Source organism: Vipera berus (genome assembly GCF_964194415.1).
Source record: "Vipera berus genome assembly, chromosome: 1".
NCBI lineage: Eukaryota > Metazoa > Chordata > Lepidosauria > Squamata > Viperidae > Vipera > Vipera berus.
In genome coordinates this window covers 358,609,125-358,622,789 of record NC_138202.1, presented here as the reverse complement: position 1 = coordinate 358,622,789, position 13,665 = coordinate 358,609,125, and the positions used below count along the sequence as shown (strand labels likewise).

Genomic DNA, 13,665 nt, shown 5'->3' with positions numbered 1-13,665 from the left:
CTACTTCCTTTCCTTTCCTTTCCTTCTACTTCCTTTTCTTCCCTTTCCTTCTACTTCCTTCCCTTTCCTTCCCTTTCCTTCTATTTCCTACCCTTTCCTTCCCTTCCTTCTACTTCCTTCCCTTCCCTTCTACTTCCTTTCCTTTCCTTTCCTTCTACTTCCTTTTCTTCCCTTTCCTTCTATTTCCTACCCTTTCCTTCCCTTCCTTCTACTTCCTTCCCTTCCCTTCTACTTCCTTTCCTTTCCTTTTCTTCTACTTCCTTTTCTTCCCTTTCCTTCTACTACCTTCCCTTCCCTTTCCTTCCCTTTCCTTCTATTTCCTACCTTTTCCTTCCCTTCCTTCTACTTCTTTCCCTTCCCTTCTACTTCCTTTCCTTTCCTTCTACTTCCTTTCCTTTCCTTTCCTTCTACTTCCCTTTCCTTCTGTTTCCTTCCCTTTCTTTTCTTTTCCTTCTACTTCCTTCCCTTTCCCTTTCCTCTCCTTCCCTTCCTGCTTCCTTTCCCTTCTGTCTTTCCTTCCCTTTGGTTTCCCTTCCCTTCCCTCGCCCTCGCCCCCCCCAACAGCGAATGTTAGCCCCCCTGGGAGGAAGCTTTGCGCTCACCTTCTCCCGGTTTCCTTTGCCAGTTCATGGAGAAAGAAGACGCCGTTAACATCCTGCAGTTCTGGCTGGCGGCGGACAATTTCCAGTCCCAGCTGGCCTCCAAGGAGGGCCAGTATGACGGGCAGGAGGCCCAGAACGATGCCATGATTTTGTACGACAGGTGAGCCTCCTCCTCCACACGTCTCTCTCTCTTTCTCTCCCCCCCCTCCTCCCCCCTGCTTTGCCTCCGGCCAGCCCTGGGAAAAGCAGGCTGGGATCCAGTCTCCCAGAATCCCCCGATCCCCTTTGGCGGCTGAGGATGGTTTTTCACATTGAACGTGGCGTCATGGCGTTCCCCCCCGGTCGCATGACCAAATTCAGACGCTTGGCAACAGGCTCGTATTGAGGACCGCTTGCAGTGTTCCCGGGGGTCACGTGATCCCCTCTTACCGCCTTCTGGCAGTCAAAAGGAGAAACGTCCCGACAGGGAGGACAATTCACCAGTGGAACCACCTGCCACCAGAAGCTGTGGCTGCTCCAACACTGGAGGTTTTTAAGAAGAGGCTGGACAGCCATTTGTCTAAAATTGGATAGGGTTATCCTGCCTGAGCAGGGGGTTGGACTAGATGACCTCCAAGGTCCCTTCCAACTTTATTACTACTTCTTCTTGTACTACTACTACTACTACTATGATGATGATGATGTCCATGGGGAAGCCAGATTCACTTAACCACGATGTTATTAACAACTGCTCTGCTTCCCTTGAAACTCACAAGGAAGGTCGTACAATGGGGCAACAAAAACCCCCCACTTAGCCACTGTCTCGCGTACCCACTGTCCCGCTTAGCTGGGTTCAGTTGCGGTCCTAAGTCAAGGACCGCCTGTAGTCTCAATGCTAGAGGGTGGGGGTGGGGGGTTGTCACCATTTCTCCCCTCGCCTCCTGACACCCCGCCCCCCCCCAAACAAAATTGGACGCTGTTTTTCGCCTTCGTGGCCTCAAGCCTGACCGTTCTCTCTCTCTCTCTCTCTCTCTCTCTCTCTCTCTCTCTCTCTCTCTCTCCCCTCCCCCCCCAAAAAAACCCCCCCAACCAGGTACTTCTCTCTCCAATCCACTCATCCCCTCGGCTTCGATGACTCCGTACGGTTGGAAATTGAGTCCAACATCTGCAGGGAAGGCGGACCACTCCCCAACTGCTTCACCACTCCGCTGAGACAGGCCTGGACCACCATGGAGAAGGTGGGCACCAAGGGAAACGCTCGGAGGTTTGAGATTTGCGCCAGGGTTTTTCGCCGCCCCCTGCGCCCCCCCCCCCCGAGCTTCTTTCCATTTCTGAACGTTTCGTTACCAGACTAGCTAGCTATACGCAGGGGTCTTCAGACCTGACCAGTTTCAGCCTTGTGGACTTCAACTCCCAGAATTCCTCAGCAGGAGGTTCTTCTCCCTATTCTCCTTAGCTCAGGGGACTTCCCACTTGGCCCTTTTATGACTTGTGGACTTCAACTCCCAGAATCCCTCAGCAGGAGGTTCTTCTCCCTATTCTCCTTAGCTCAGGGGTCTTCCAACTTGGCCCTGTTATGACCTGTGGACTTCAACTCCCAGAGTCCCTCAGCCAGCATGCACGCCATAAAAGGGCCAAGTTGGAAGACCCCTGAGCTAAGGAGAATAGGCAGAAGAACATTCTGCTGCTGCTGATGTTAGCTCAGGGCTCTTTAAACGTGGCCAAATTAAGACTTGTGGACTTTTTAACGCCTGGCTGAGGAATTCTGGGAGTTGAAGTCCACAAGTCATAAAAGGGCCAAGTTAGAAGACCCCTGCCTTAGCTTAGGCAACCTTGGCTCTTTTATGACTCATGGACTTCAACTCCCAGAATTCCTAAGCCAGCATGGGGGAAGTATGGCCCCTTCACGAGTTGTGGACTTCAACTCCCAGAATTCCTGAGCCAGCATGGGGGATAGTATGGCCCCTTCATGACTTGTGGACTTCAACTTCCAGAATTCTTGAGCTAGCACGGCTCAGCTTGGAAACCTCTCCATTTCTCCTCAGCATGGTTGGCTCAGGAATTCTGGGAGTTGAAGTCCACGAGTCATAAAAGGGCCAAGTTGGAAGACCCCAGCTTGTGGACTTCAACTCCCAGAATTCCTCAGTCAGGCACGCTGGCTGAGGAATTCTGGGAGTTGAAGTCCACGAGTCATAAAAGGGCCAAGTTGGAAGACCCCAGCTTGTGGACTTCAACTCCCAGAATTCCTCAGTCAGGCACGCTGGCTGAGGAATTCTGGGAGTTGAAGTCCACGAGTCATAAAAGGGCCAAGTTGGAAGACCCCAGCTTGTGGACTTCAACTCCCAGAATTCCTCAGTCAGGCACGCTGGCTGAGGAATTCTGGGAGTTGAAGTCCACGAGTCATAAAAGGGCCAAGTTGGAAGACCCCTGCCTTAGCTTATAAATGTCTTGTGTGCCAGTGTGATCAGTTGGTTGTGCGTTTGTTTGTTTGTAGCTATCTTGGAATTCTGAGAAGCTGGTTGGTTCTCTTGTTGATTGTCACTTCCAACAAGTCTGGTTTCTTACTTATACATATGCTGGATCTGTATCAATGTGCTTGTTAATTGGTCCTTTGGTTGAATACCAGGCCTCCCAGAATTCCCCAATAGTATGACTTAGGATATACTGGCTGAGGAACGTTGACAGTTAAAATCTATCTGTCTTAAAATTGTCCAGGTTCAGAAACTCTCCTTTATGTAAGGTGAGATGTATCTGTCACCCTTGGCAGAGAAAGGATTTTTTTTTCTATCACCTGTTAACCAAGGCTGTGTTTAACCAGACATTGCAAAGGTTGATTTCAGGACACACACCCCTTCCTCTCGAGCCCTGATGATGTTACCTAGCTGGGTCATAAAATGTCTGCCATAAAAAAAAAGCATCAAGCTCAGAAAACACTAAGGACTCCACGGTTCTCCTCCTCCTCCTCCTCCTTTGCTACATTTCCTCTTCTCATCCCCTTCACAAACTGCCTTCTAGCCCTAATGATGTTACCTAGCTGGCTCATAAAACATCTGCAAAAAAAACAAGCAAGCTCAGAGTGCGCCCAGGACCCCACAGTTCTCCTCCTCCTCCTCCTCCTCCTCCTCCTCCTCCTCCTCCTCCTCCTCCTCCTCCTCCTCCTCCTCCTCCTCCTCCTCCTCCTCCTCCTCCTCCTCCACCTCCACAAACCCCACTCCCTTCTGGCACTGAGGATGTTCCCTAGTTGGGTCATGAAACGTCTGCAAGGAAACCACCCAGCTCAGAGAGCACCAAGGACCCCACAGTCCTCCTCCTCCTCCTCCCCTTCCTCCTCCTCTTCACTCTCTCCTCCTCCTCCTCCTCCATAAACCGCTCCTTCCTTCTAGCACTGATGATGTTCCCTAGTTGCGTCATGAAACGTCTGCAAGGAAACCACCCAGCTCAGAGAGCACCAAGGACCCCTCGGTCGTCGTCTTCCTCCTCCTCCACCTCCTCCCCCTTGTCCTCCCCTTCTCCTTCTCTAACACTCTGCCAACTCCACTGCCTTCTAGCCCTAATGATGTTTGTTTGTTTTTTTTAATCCCATTTATATCCCACCCTTCTCCGAAGACCCAGGGCGGCTTACAATCTAAGAAGCACAAACCAATGTGCTTAGCAATAGCCTTCATTCTACGTGTATGCCTGCTTATTAGGGCTTTTGTGTCCCCCCCCCCCAAGCGGCATTATTACAAAGTCAGCTTATCGCCCCCAACAATCTGGGTCCTCCTTTGACCTACCTGGGAAGGATGGAAGGCTGAGTCCACCTTGAGCCTGGTGGGACTCGAACCTGCACTAATTGCAGGCAGCTGGTGTTACTTAAGGAGGCATTAGCCCACTGCTCCACCAAGGCTCCACCAATTAACAGTCATAAATCACATTCCCCAATCAGCTTGAAGCACGGGGCTTTCTCCCCAGCTCTCCAGCCCGCCAAATCTTTTATCAACTCCGGGGCAATGACCTTGGGTTCCCATGGCTGAGTTGTTATTGCTATGACTAGCTGGACTAGCTGGACTCGGGTCATGAAACGTCTGCCACATTCCACTCCGAGCTACCCCTAGTCTCTTCCTCACTTCCACCCTCCTTTTCTCTCCCACCTGGCAGGTGTTCTTACCCAGCTTCCTGTCCAGCAACCTTTATTACAAATACTTGAATGACCTCATCCATTCGGTCCGGGGAGATGAGTTTGCCAGCGGAGGTGGCGGTCTCACCCTGAACGTCCACGGTCTCGGCAACGCTTCCGATCACTATTCCCACACGGGTGCTGTGGACAGCGCGGCGACTTCTCAGGTGCTCGGTTGATAGTTGTTGGTCTCCTTTCCTTCCTCCCCCTCCCCAAAGCCCCCCTAAGTCAGGGGTCTTCCAACTTGGCCCTTTTATGACTTGTTGAAGTCCCCAAGTCATAAAAGGGCCAAGTTGAAAGACCCCTGCCTTAAAAGTGTCCGTTACAGACTTTGCACCTTTAAGAGGTATGGACTTCAATTCCCAGAATTCCTGAGCCAGCATGGGGGAACTCTGGCCCCTTCATGACTTGTGGACTTCAACTCCCAGAATTCCTGAGCCAGCATGGGGGAACTTTGGCACCCTTCGTGACTCATGGACTTCAACTCCCAGAATTCCTGAGCCAGCATGGGGGAACTATGCCCCCCTTCATGACTTGCGGACTTCAACTCCCAGAATTCCTGAGCCAGCATGGGGGAACTTTGGCACCCTTCGTGACTCGTGGACTTCAACTCCCAGAATTCCTGAGCCAGCATGGGGGAACTATGCCCCCCTTCATGACTTGCGGACTTCAACTCCCAGAATTCCTGAGCCAGCATGGGGGAACTCTGGCCCCTTCATGACTTGTGGACTTCAACTCCCGGAATTCCTCAGCCAGCATGCCTGGCTGAGGAATTCTGGGAGTTGAAGTCCACAAGCCATAAAAGGGCCAGGTTTGAAGACCCCTGTCTTAAAGCATCCTGGCTGAGGAATTCTGGGAGTTGAAGTCCACAAGCCATAAAAGGGCCAGGTTTGAAGACCCCTGTCTTAAAGCATCCTGGCTGAGGAATTCTGGGAGTTGAAGTCCACCAGTCCTAAAAGGGCCAAGTTGGAAGACCCCTGCCCTAAGTCTTCCTCTGGGTTCTTTTTCTGCCTCTTCTTAGTAGCTCTGATGGCTTAACTTTGGGTAAGGTCCTCTGGACCAGGGGTCCCCAACCCCCGGTGCATGGACCCGTACCGGGCCGCGGCATGCCAGCAACCGGGCCGCACAAACAAGCGAAGCCCCATCCGTGGGATGCAGGCAGCACACAAAACCACACACTTTCCAGTCCGTGGAAAAACCTCTCTCCACCGAACCGGGCCCCGGTGGTACCCAAAAGGTTGGGGTCCTCTGCTGTGGACTGTTAGTCAGTGAAGCCAGTTAACTGGGAGACAATTCAGCCCAAAAGCCGAGAGTAACAATTGAAATTAGAAAACATGGCTTTAAAGCTCAACCCAACTTCTCCGGCACTGCCCATGAGGGAGCATGATGTGTCTTGTCATCTGGGGACGATCACAGAGATGTTTCGTTTATATCCATGGATGTTCTCAGCCATCCAGATCGTGGTTGTCCCAAAGGTGCTTTTTTCAGGAGGGAACTGGATGTTCTTGTTTTCCCTTTGAAGATGTTTCGCTTCTCATCCCAGGAGCTTCTTCGGCTCTGACCGGATGGAGGGAAATGGAAGGATTTATACTCCTTGAAGAGAGCTGGTCGTTTGCATCCTTTTGGAGAGTCGTTGAGGCCGCTTGGAGGTTTATCTGTGTCCGCTGGTTTGAAAGAGGGGTCAAAGAGGCCGTCTAGGTCAAAATTGGAACAGCCCTCCCTCAACAGAGGGGGAGGGATAGGACGTCATCCATCTCCAGTCTACCACACCGTCCTTTCAGCAGTTGCAAGAAGGCTCCACACCCATTTTTTTAATTCCATTTATATCCCGCCCTTCTCCGAAGACTCAGGGCGGCTTACAAGCTTAGCAGTAGCCTTCATTCTATGTATATGCCTGCTTATTAGGGCTTTCATACACCCCCCAAGCGGCATTATTACAAAGTCAGCTTATTGCCCCCAACAATCTGGGTCCTCATTTTACCTACCTCGGAAGGATGGAAGGCTGAGTCAACCTTGAGCCTGGTGGGACTCGAACCTGCACTAATGGCAGGCAGCTGGTGTTACTTAAGGAGGCATTAGCCCACATTTGCATCACTCAGGTGACCCTGAGGACGCAGGTAAACCTCCAGAGAAATCCAGACAGACAAAGAGATAGGCAGATTGACAGACAGATAGATTGACAGACAGGTAGGTAGATATATGTAGAGAAAGATTGACAGGTATGTAGATAGATAGATAGATAGATAGATAGATAGATAGATAGATAGATAGATAGATAGATAGATAGATAGATAGATAGATAGATAGATAGATAGATAGACAGACAGACAGACAGACAGACAGACAGACAGACAGACAGACAGACAGACAGACAGACGATAGGGATAGATAGATAGATAGATAGATAGATAGATAGATAGATAGATAGATAGATAGATAGATAGATAGATAGATAGATAGATGATAGATGATAGATAGATAATAAAGGATAGAAAGATGACAGACTGATAGATGATAGATAAAAGATATGGATAGATAAATGAGTAGTAGATGGAGAGATAGAAAGAGAGAGAGGGTAGATAGATAGACAGACAGACAGACAGGTCTTTTATGAAAAGTTAAGTCCAAATTACAGTTATATGAGGTCCTTTTTTGTTTTCTTTTTTTCCCTTCCTCTTCTCATTCTCTGCATCACAATACCCGAACGTTGCATCACAGCCCAGCCTCAAAAAGGCCAGCATAAAAATCCTGAAAAACTTTGACGAAGCAATAATTGTCGATGCTGCCAGCCTGGATCCCGAGTCTCTGTATCAGCGGACCTACGCTGGGTAAGTTTTGGGGTGTGTGTTTTTTTGTGTTTTTTTTTTCACGCGGAGTGGGCAGCCGGGCACGAACGCAGCTGGTCCTCCAGCAATCGGAAGAGATCAATTTGTGGGTTGCGAAAACCTAGGATGGGCCTGTTGCTTTTTAAAATGCCCGTCTGGTTTTAACCTGGCATCCGGATGGCCCCTTCCGGTCAAGCAATCTAGAGCCGAGGTTGAGAAAGGGAAGGGAAAGCTGTCGAGAAAGGATTTAGAAGGGAAGGTGAGAAAGAAACTCAAGGCCATCCCATCTTGATCTTCTTCAGCATAAGAACTGACCAATCCTGGGCAGGCTTTCAGGGTTGAATTATTCTACCCCGTGACAGTATTAAGTAGTCCTCAACTTCAGGACCACTTGTTTAGCCCCCTCCGTTCAAAGTGACAACAGGGCTGGAAAAAAAAGTCACTTAACGCCAGTCCTCGCATTTACGACCGTTGGGTTCCCACTTCCTTCAAGCGATGGGCTGTTCAGGTTCTCGTTCGGGTCCCTCCTTCGCAGTTTTTTTTCTGCTTCCCCCACGGTCAGCTTTAAATTGCTTGTCAGCTTGCGTGAAGCTCGGAGAACAAGGCTTTCTTCTCCGAAATGGGGGAAAAATAATAGGCCCTCCAAGGAAACAGGTGTGATTTGAGCCTGCGGGGGGGGTGGGGTGGCGGGGGGGGGGGAACCTGGCCAGTTCCTTTGCCGTAGACCAGCCATCTCGGCTGCAACCCTAAGCCCGACCCCAGAGCTAATAAGCTGCTCTTCCTCCTGCTTCAGGAAGATGTCGTTTGGCCGTGTCAGCGACCTGGGCCAGTTCATTAGAGAATCGGAGCCAGAACCGGACCTCAAGAAGTCCAAAGGTCAGCTGCCTCTTCCTCCTCAAGAGGAGATTCTCCTAAGACTTAGCAGGTTGAACAGGGGTGGACTTCCACTCCCAGAATTCCCCAGCCAGCGATGCTTTAAGAGGGGTGGGCTTCCGCTCCCAGAATTCCCCAGCCAGCGATGCTTTAAGAGGGGTGGCCTTCCACTCCCAGAATCCCCCAGCCAGCATGCTTTAAGAGGAGTGGGCTTCCACTCCCAGAATCCCCCAGCCAGCATGCTTTAAGAGCGGGAGACGTCTGCTCCCAGAATCCCCCAGCCAGCAATGCTTTAAGAGGGGTGGGCTTCCACTCCCAGAATCCCCTAGCCAGCGATGCTTTAAGAGGGGTGGGCTTCCACTCCTAGAATTCCCCAGCCAGCCATGCTTTAAGAGGGGTGGGCTTCCACTCCCAGAATCCCCCAGCCAGCATGCTTTAAGATGGGTGGACTTCCAGTCCCAGAATTCCTCAGCTAGTCATGTGGACTACATAAAACCCGACGTTTCTCAGCCCTTCTCCTTCTCTTCCCAGGGTCCATGTTCTCACAAGCAATGAAGAAATGGGTGCAAGGAAATACAGATGAGGTGAGGCGCGCTCTGCTTACGGAGAAAAATATGACCTGTCTCTGTGGCGCTTTAGAGAGACCCTCCTCTGTGTCTTGGTGTGCAGGCAAACTCTTCGTTTTAGGTCTCCCGCCTGATCAGGGGGTTGGACTAGAAGAGGACTTTTCAACCCGTGGTAGGCGTACCACCGGTGGCACGTTGGCACCTGGCGGGTGGTACGCGTACGACGGTTGAAAAAGCACTGGGGGGAAAAGTGTAAAAAAGAAAGTGTAAGGGGGGGGGAGAAGAGAGGATATAAAAGGAGAAGAGGGGAGAGGATATAAAAGGAGAGGAAAAGGATATAAAAGAAGGAGGGGAGAGAAGAGACGATATAAAAGGGAGAGAAAGGATATAAAAGAAAAGACGATATAAAAGGAAGGGAGAGAGGATATGAAAGGGGAGGAAAGGGATAAAGGGTGGAGAGGATATAAAAAGGGAGAGAAGATATAAAAGGAGGAGGGGAGAGTGTATAGAAGGGGTGGAACGGAGGATATAAAAGGGGAGAAGAGACGACATAAAAGGGAGAGAAAGGATATAAAAGAAAGAAGACAAGATATAAAAGAAGGAGGGGAGAGATGATATGAAAGGGGAGGAAAAGGATAAAAGGGGTGGAGAGGATCTAAAAGAAGAGAGAAGAGAAGATATAAAAGGAGGAGGGGAGAGTGTATAGAAGGGGTGGAACGGAGGATATAAAAGGAGGGGAGAGGAGACGATATAAAAGAGAAAGGATATAAAAGAAAGAAGACGATATAAAAGAAGGAGGGGAGAGAGGATATGAAAGGGGAGGAAAAGGATAAAAGGGGTGGAGAGGATCTAAAAGAAGAGAGAGGAGAACATATAAAAGGAGGAGGGGAGAGTGTATAGAAGGGGTGGAACGGAGGATATAAAAGGAGGGGAGAGAAGACGATATAAAAGGGAGATAAAGGATATAAAAGAAAGAAGACAAGATATAAAAGAAGGAGGAGAGAGAGGATATGAAAGGGGAGGAAAAGGATAAAAGGGGTGGAGAGGATATAAAAGAAGAGAGAGGAGAACATATAAAAGGAGGGGAGAGTGTATAGAAGGGGTGGAACGGAGGATATAAAAGGAGGGGAGAGAAGAGACGATATAAAAGGGAGAGAAAGGATATAAAAGAAAGAAGACGATATAAAAGAAGGAGGCGAGAGAGGATATGAAAGGGGAGGAAAAGGATAAAAGTGGTGGAGAGGATATAAAAGAAGAGAGAGGAGAACATATAAAAGGAGGGGAGAGTGTATAGAAGGGGTGGAACGGAGGATATAAAAGGAGGGGAGAGAAGAGACGATATAAAAGGGAGAGAAAGGATATAAAAGAAAGAAGACGATATAAAAGAAGGAGGCGAGAGAGGATATGAAAGGGGAGGAAAAGGATAAAAGGGGTGGAGAGGATCTAAAAGAAGAGAGAGGAGAAGATATAAAAGGAGGGGGGAGAGAGTGTATAGAAGGGGTGGAACGGAGGATATAAAAGGGGAGAGAAGAGACGATATAAAAGGGAGAGAAAGGATATAAAAAGACAAGATATAAAAGAAGGAGGGGAGAGAGGATATGAAAGGGGAGGAAAAGGATAAAAGGGGTGGAGAGGATCTAAAAGAAGAGAGAAGAGAAGATATAAAAGGAGGGGGCGAGAGTGTATAGAAGGGGTGGAACGGAGGATATAAAAGGGGAGAGAAGAGACGATATAAAAGGGAGAGAAAGGATATAAAAGAAAGAAGACGATATAAAAGAAGGAGGGGAGAGGATATGAAAGGGGAGGAAAAGGATAAAGGGTGGAGAGGATCTAAAAGAAGAGAGAAGAGAAGATATAAAAGGAGGGGGCGAGAGTGTATAGAAGGGGTGGAACGGAGGATATAAAAGGAGGGGAGAGAAGAGACGATATAAAAGGGAGAGAGGATATAAAAGAAAGAAGACAAGATATAAAAGAAGGAGGGGAGAGAGGATATGAAAGGGGAGGAAGAGGATAAAAGGGGTGGAGAGGATCTAAAAGAAGAGAGAAGAGAAGATATAAAAGGAGGGGGCGAGAGTGTATAGAAGGGGTGGAACGGAGGATATAAAAGGGGAGAGAAGAGACGATATAAAAGGGAGAGAAAGGATATAAAAGAAAGAAGACGATATAAAAGAAGGAGGGGAGAGGATATGAAAGGGGAGGAAAAGGATAAAAGGGGTGGAGAGGATCTAAAAGAAGAGAGAAGAGAAGATATAAAAGGAGGAGGGGAGAGTGTATAGAAGGGGTGGAACGGAGGATATAAAAGGAGGGGAGAGAAGAGACGATATAAAAGGGAGAGAAAGGATATAAAAGAAAGAAGACGATATAAAAGAAGGAGGCGAGAGAGGATATGAAAGGGGAGGAAAAGGATAAAGGGTGGAGAGGATATAAAAGGAGAGAGGAGAACATATAAAAGGAGGGGAGAGTGTATAGAAGGGGTGGAACGGAGGATATAAAAGGAGGGGAGAGAAGAGACGATATAAAAGGGAGAGAAAGGATATAAAAGAAAGAAGACGATATAAAAGAAGGAGGCGAGAGAGGATATGAAAGGGGAGGAAAAGGATAAAAGTGGTGGAGAGGATATAAAAGAAGAGAGAGGAGAACATATAAAAGGAGGGGAGAGTGTATAGAAGGGGTGGAACGGAGGATATAAAAGGAGGGGAGAGAAGAGACGATATAAAAGGGAGAGAAAGGATATAAAAGAAAGAAGACGATATAAAAGAAGGAGGCGAGAGAGGATATGAAAGGGGAGGAAAAGGATAAAAGGGGTGGAGAGGATCTAAAAGAAGAGAGAGGAGAAGATATAAAAGGAGGGGGGAGAGAGTGTATAGAAGGGGTGGAACGGAGGATATAAAAGGGGAGAGAAGAGACGATATAAAAGGGAGAGAAAGGATATAAAAAGACAAGATATAAAAGAAGGAGGGGAGAGAGGATATGAAAGGGGAGGAAAAGGATAAAAGGGGTGGAGAGGATCTAAAAGAAGAGAGAAGAGAAGATATAAAAGGAGGGGGCGAGAGTGTATAGAAGGGGTGGAACGGAGGATATAAAAGGGGAGAGAAGAGACGATATAAAAGGGAGAGAAAGGATATAAAAGAAAGAAGACGATATAAAAGAAGGAGGGGAGAGGATATGAAAGGGGAGGAAAAGGATAAAGGGTGGAGAGGATCTAAAAGAAGAGAGAAGAGAAGATATAAAAGGAGGGGGCGAGAGTGTATAGAAGGGGTGGAACGGAGGATATAAAAGGAGGGGAGAGAAGAGACGATATAAAAGGGAGAGAGGATATAAAAGAAAGAAGACAAGATATAAAAGAAGGAGGGGAGAGAGGATATGAAAGGGGAGGAAGAGGATAAAAGGGGTGGAGAGGATCTAAAAGAAGAGAGAAGAGAAGATATAAAAGGAGGGGGCGAGAGTGTATAGAAGGGGTGGAACGGAGGATATAAAAGGGGAGAGAAGAGACGATATAAAAGGGAGAGAAAGGATATAAAAGAAAGAAGACGATATAAAAGAAGGAGGGGAGAGGATATGAAAGGGGAGGAAAAGGATAAAAGGGGTGGAGAGGATCTAAAAGAAGAGAGAAGAGAAGATATAAAAGGAGGAGGGGAGAGTGTATAGAAGGGGTGGAACGGAGGATATAAAAGGAGGGGAGAGAAGAGACGATATAAAAGGGAGAGAAAGGATATAAAAGAAAGAAGACGATATAAAAGAAGGAGGCGAGAGAGGATATGAAAGGGGAGGAAAAGGATAAAGGGTGGAGAGGATATAAAAGGAGAGAGGAGAACATATAAAAGGAGGGGAGAGTGTATAGAAGGGGTGGAACGGAGGATATAAAAGGAGGGGAGAGAAGAGACGATATAAGGAGGGGAGAAAGGATATAAAAGAAGGGGAGAGGATTTAAAAGAAGGAGGGGAGAGGATAAAGGGGAGGAAAAGGTTACAAAAGAAGGGGTGGAGAGGAGATAAAGGGAGAGGATAGAAAAGGGTGAGAAGAGAAGATGGGGAGAAAGGATGTAAAAAGGGAGGGGAGAGGAGACGATATAAAAGGAGGGGAGAGAGGATGTAAAAGAAGGGGGTGAGAAGAAAAGATATAAAAAGGAGGAGGGGTGAGAAATGTGTTAAATATGTTTTGCCCCACTTTATGACTTTTCTCCCCTTCATGGATTACTGCCTTGTCGTGGCGAAGGGGCTTGCGTAATTCAATGAAGCTATGAGCTATGCCGTGCAGGGCCACCCAAGACGGAAAGGTCATAGCAGAGAGTTCTGACAAAACGTGATCCACTGGAGAAGGAAATGGCAAACCACTCCAGTATCTTTGCCATGAAAACCCTATGGACAGTACTAAAAGGCAAAACGATATGACGCTGGAAGATGAGCCCCTCAGGTCGGAAGGCGTCCAATATGCTACTGGGGAAGAGCAGAGGGCTAGTACTAGTAGCGCCAGAAAGAATGAAGCGACTGGGCCAAAGCCGAAAGGACGCTCAGCTGTGGATGTGTCTGGTGGTGAAAGGAAAGTCCGATGCTGTAAAGATTTTTTCTCCATAGGAACCTGGAATGTAAGATCCATGAATCAAGGAAAGCTGGACGTGGTCAAACAAGAGATGACAAGACTAAACATTGACATCTTAGGTATCA

General features: G+C 48.2%; 1 protein-coding gene across 5 annotated transcripts in view; it reads left to right on the top strand.

Moving 5' to 3' along the window:
• The window catches only part of AKAP10 (A-kinase anchoring protein 10), a 71,672-nt gene that overhangs the window by 47,054 nt on the left and 10,953 nt on the right, over positions 1-13,665 (top strand). For 2 of the 5 annotated variants that reach the window (XM_081346695.1, XM_081346694.1), the window contains exons 9-14: positions 626-762; positions 1,675-1,819; positions 4,719-4,904; positions 7,456-7,565; positions 8,356-8,438; positions 8,967-9,019. In XM_081346695.1, coding sequence (XP_081202821.1) covers positions 626-762; positions 1,675-1,819; positions 4,719-4,904; positions 7,456-7,565; positions 8,356-8,438; positions 8,967-9,019 — 714 coding nt within the window. Of the gene's footprint in view, positions 1-625; positions 763-1,674; positions 1,820-4,718; positions 4,905-7,455; positions 7,566-8,355; positions 8,439-8,966; positions 13,450-13,665 lie in introns of those variants that run through there. The other 3 variants (XM_081346691.1, XM_081346692.1, XM_081346693.1) reach the window with 2 other exon arrangements.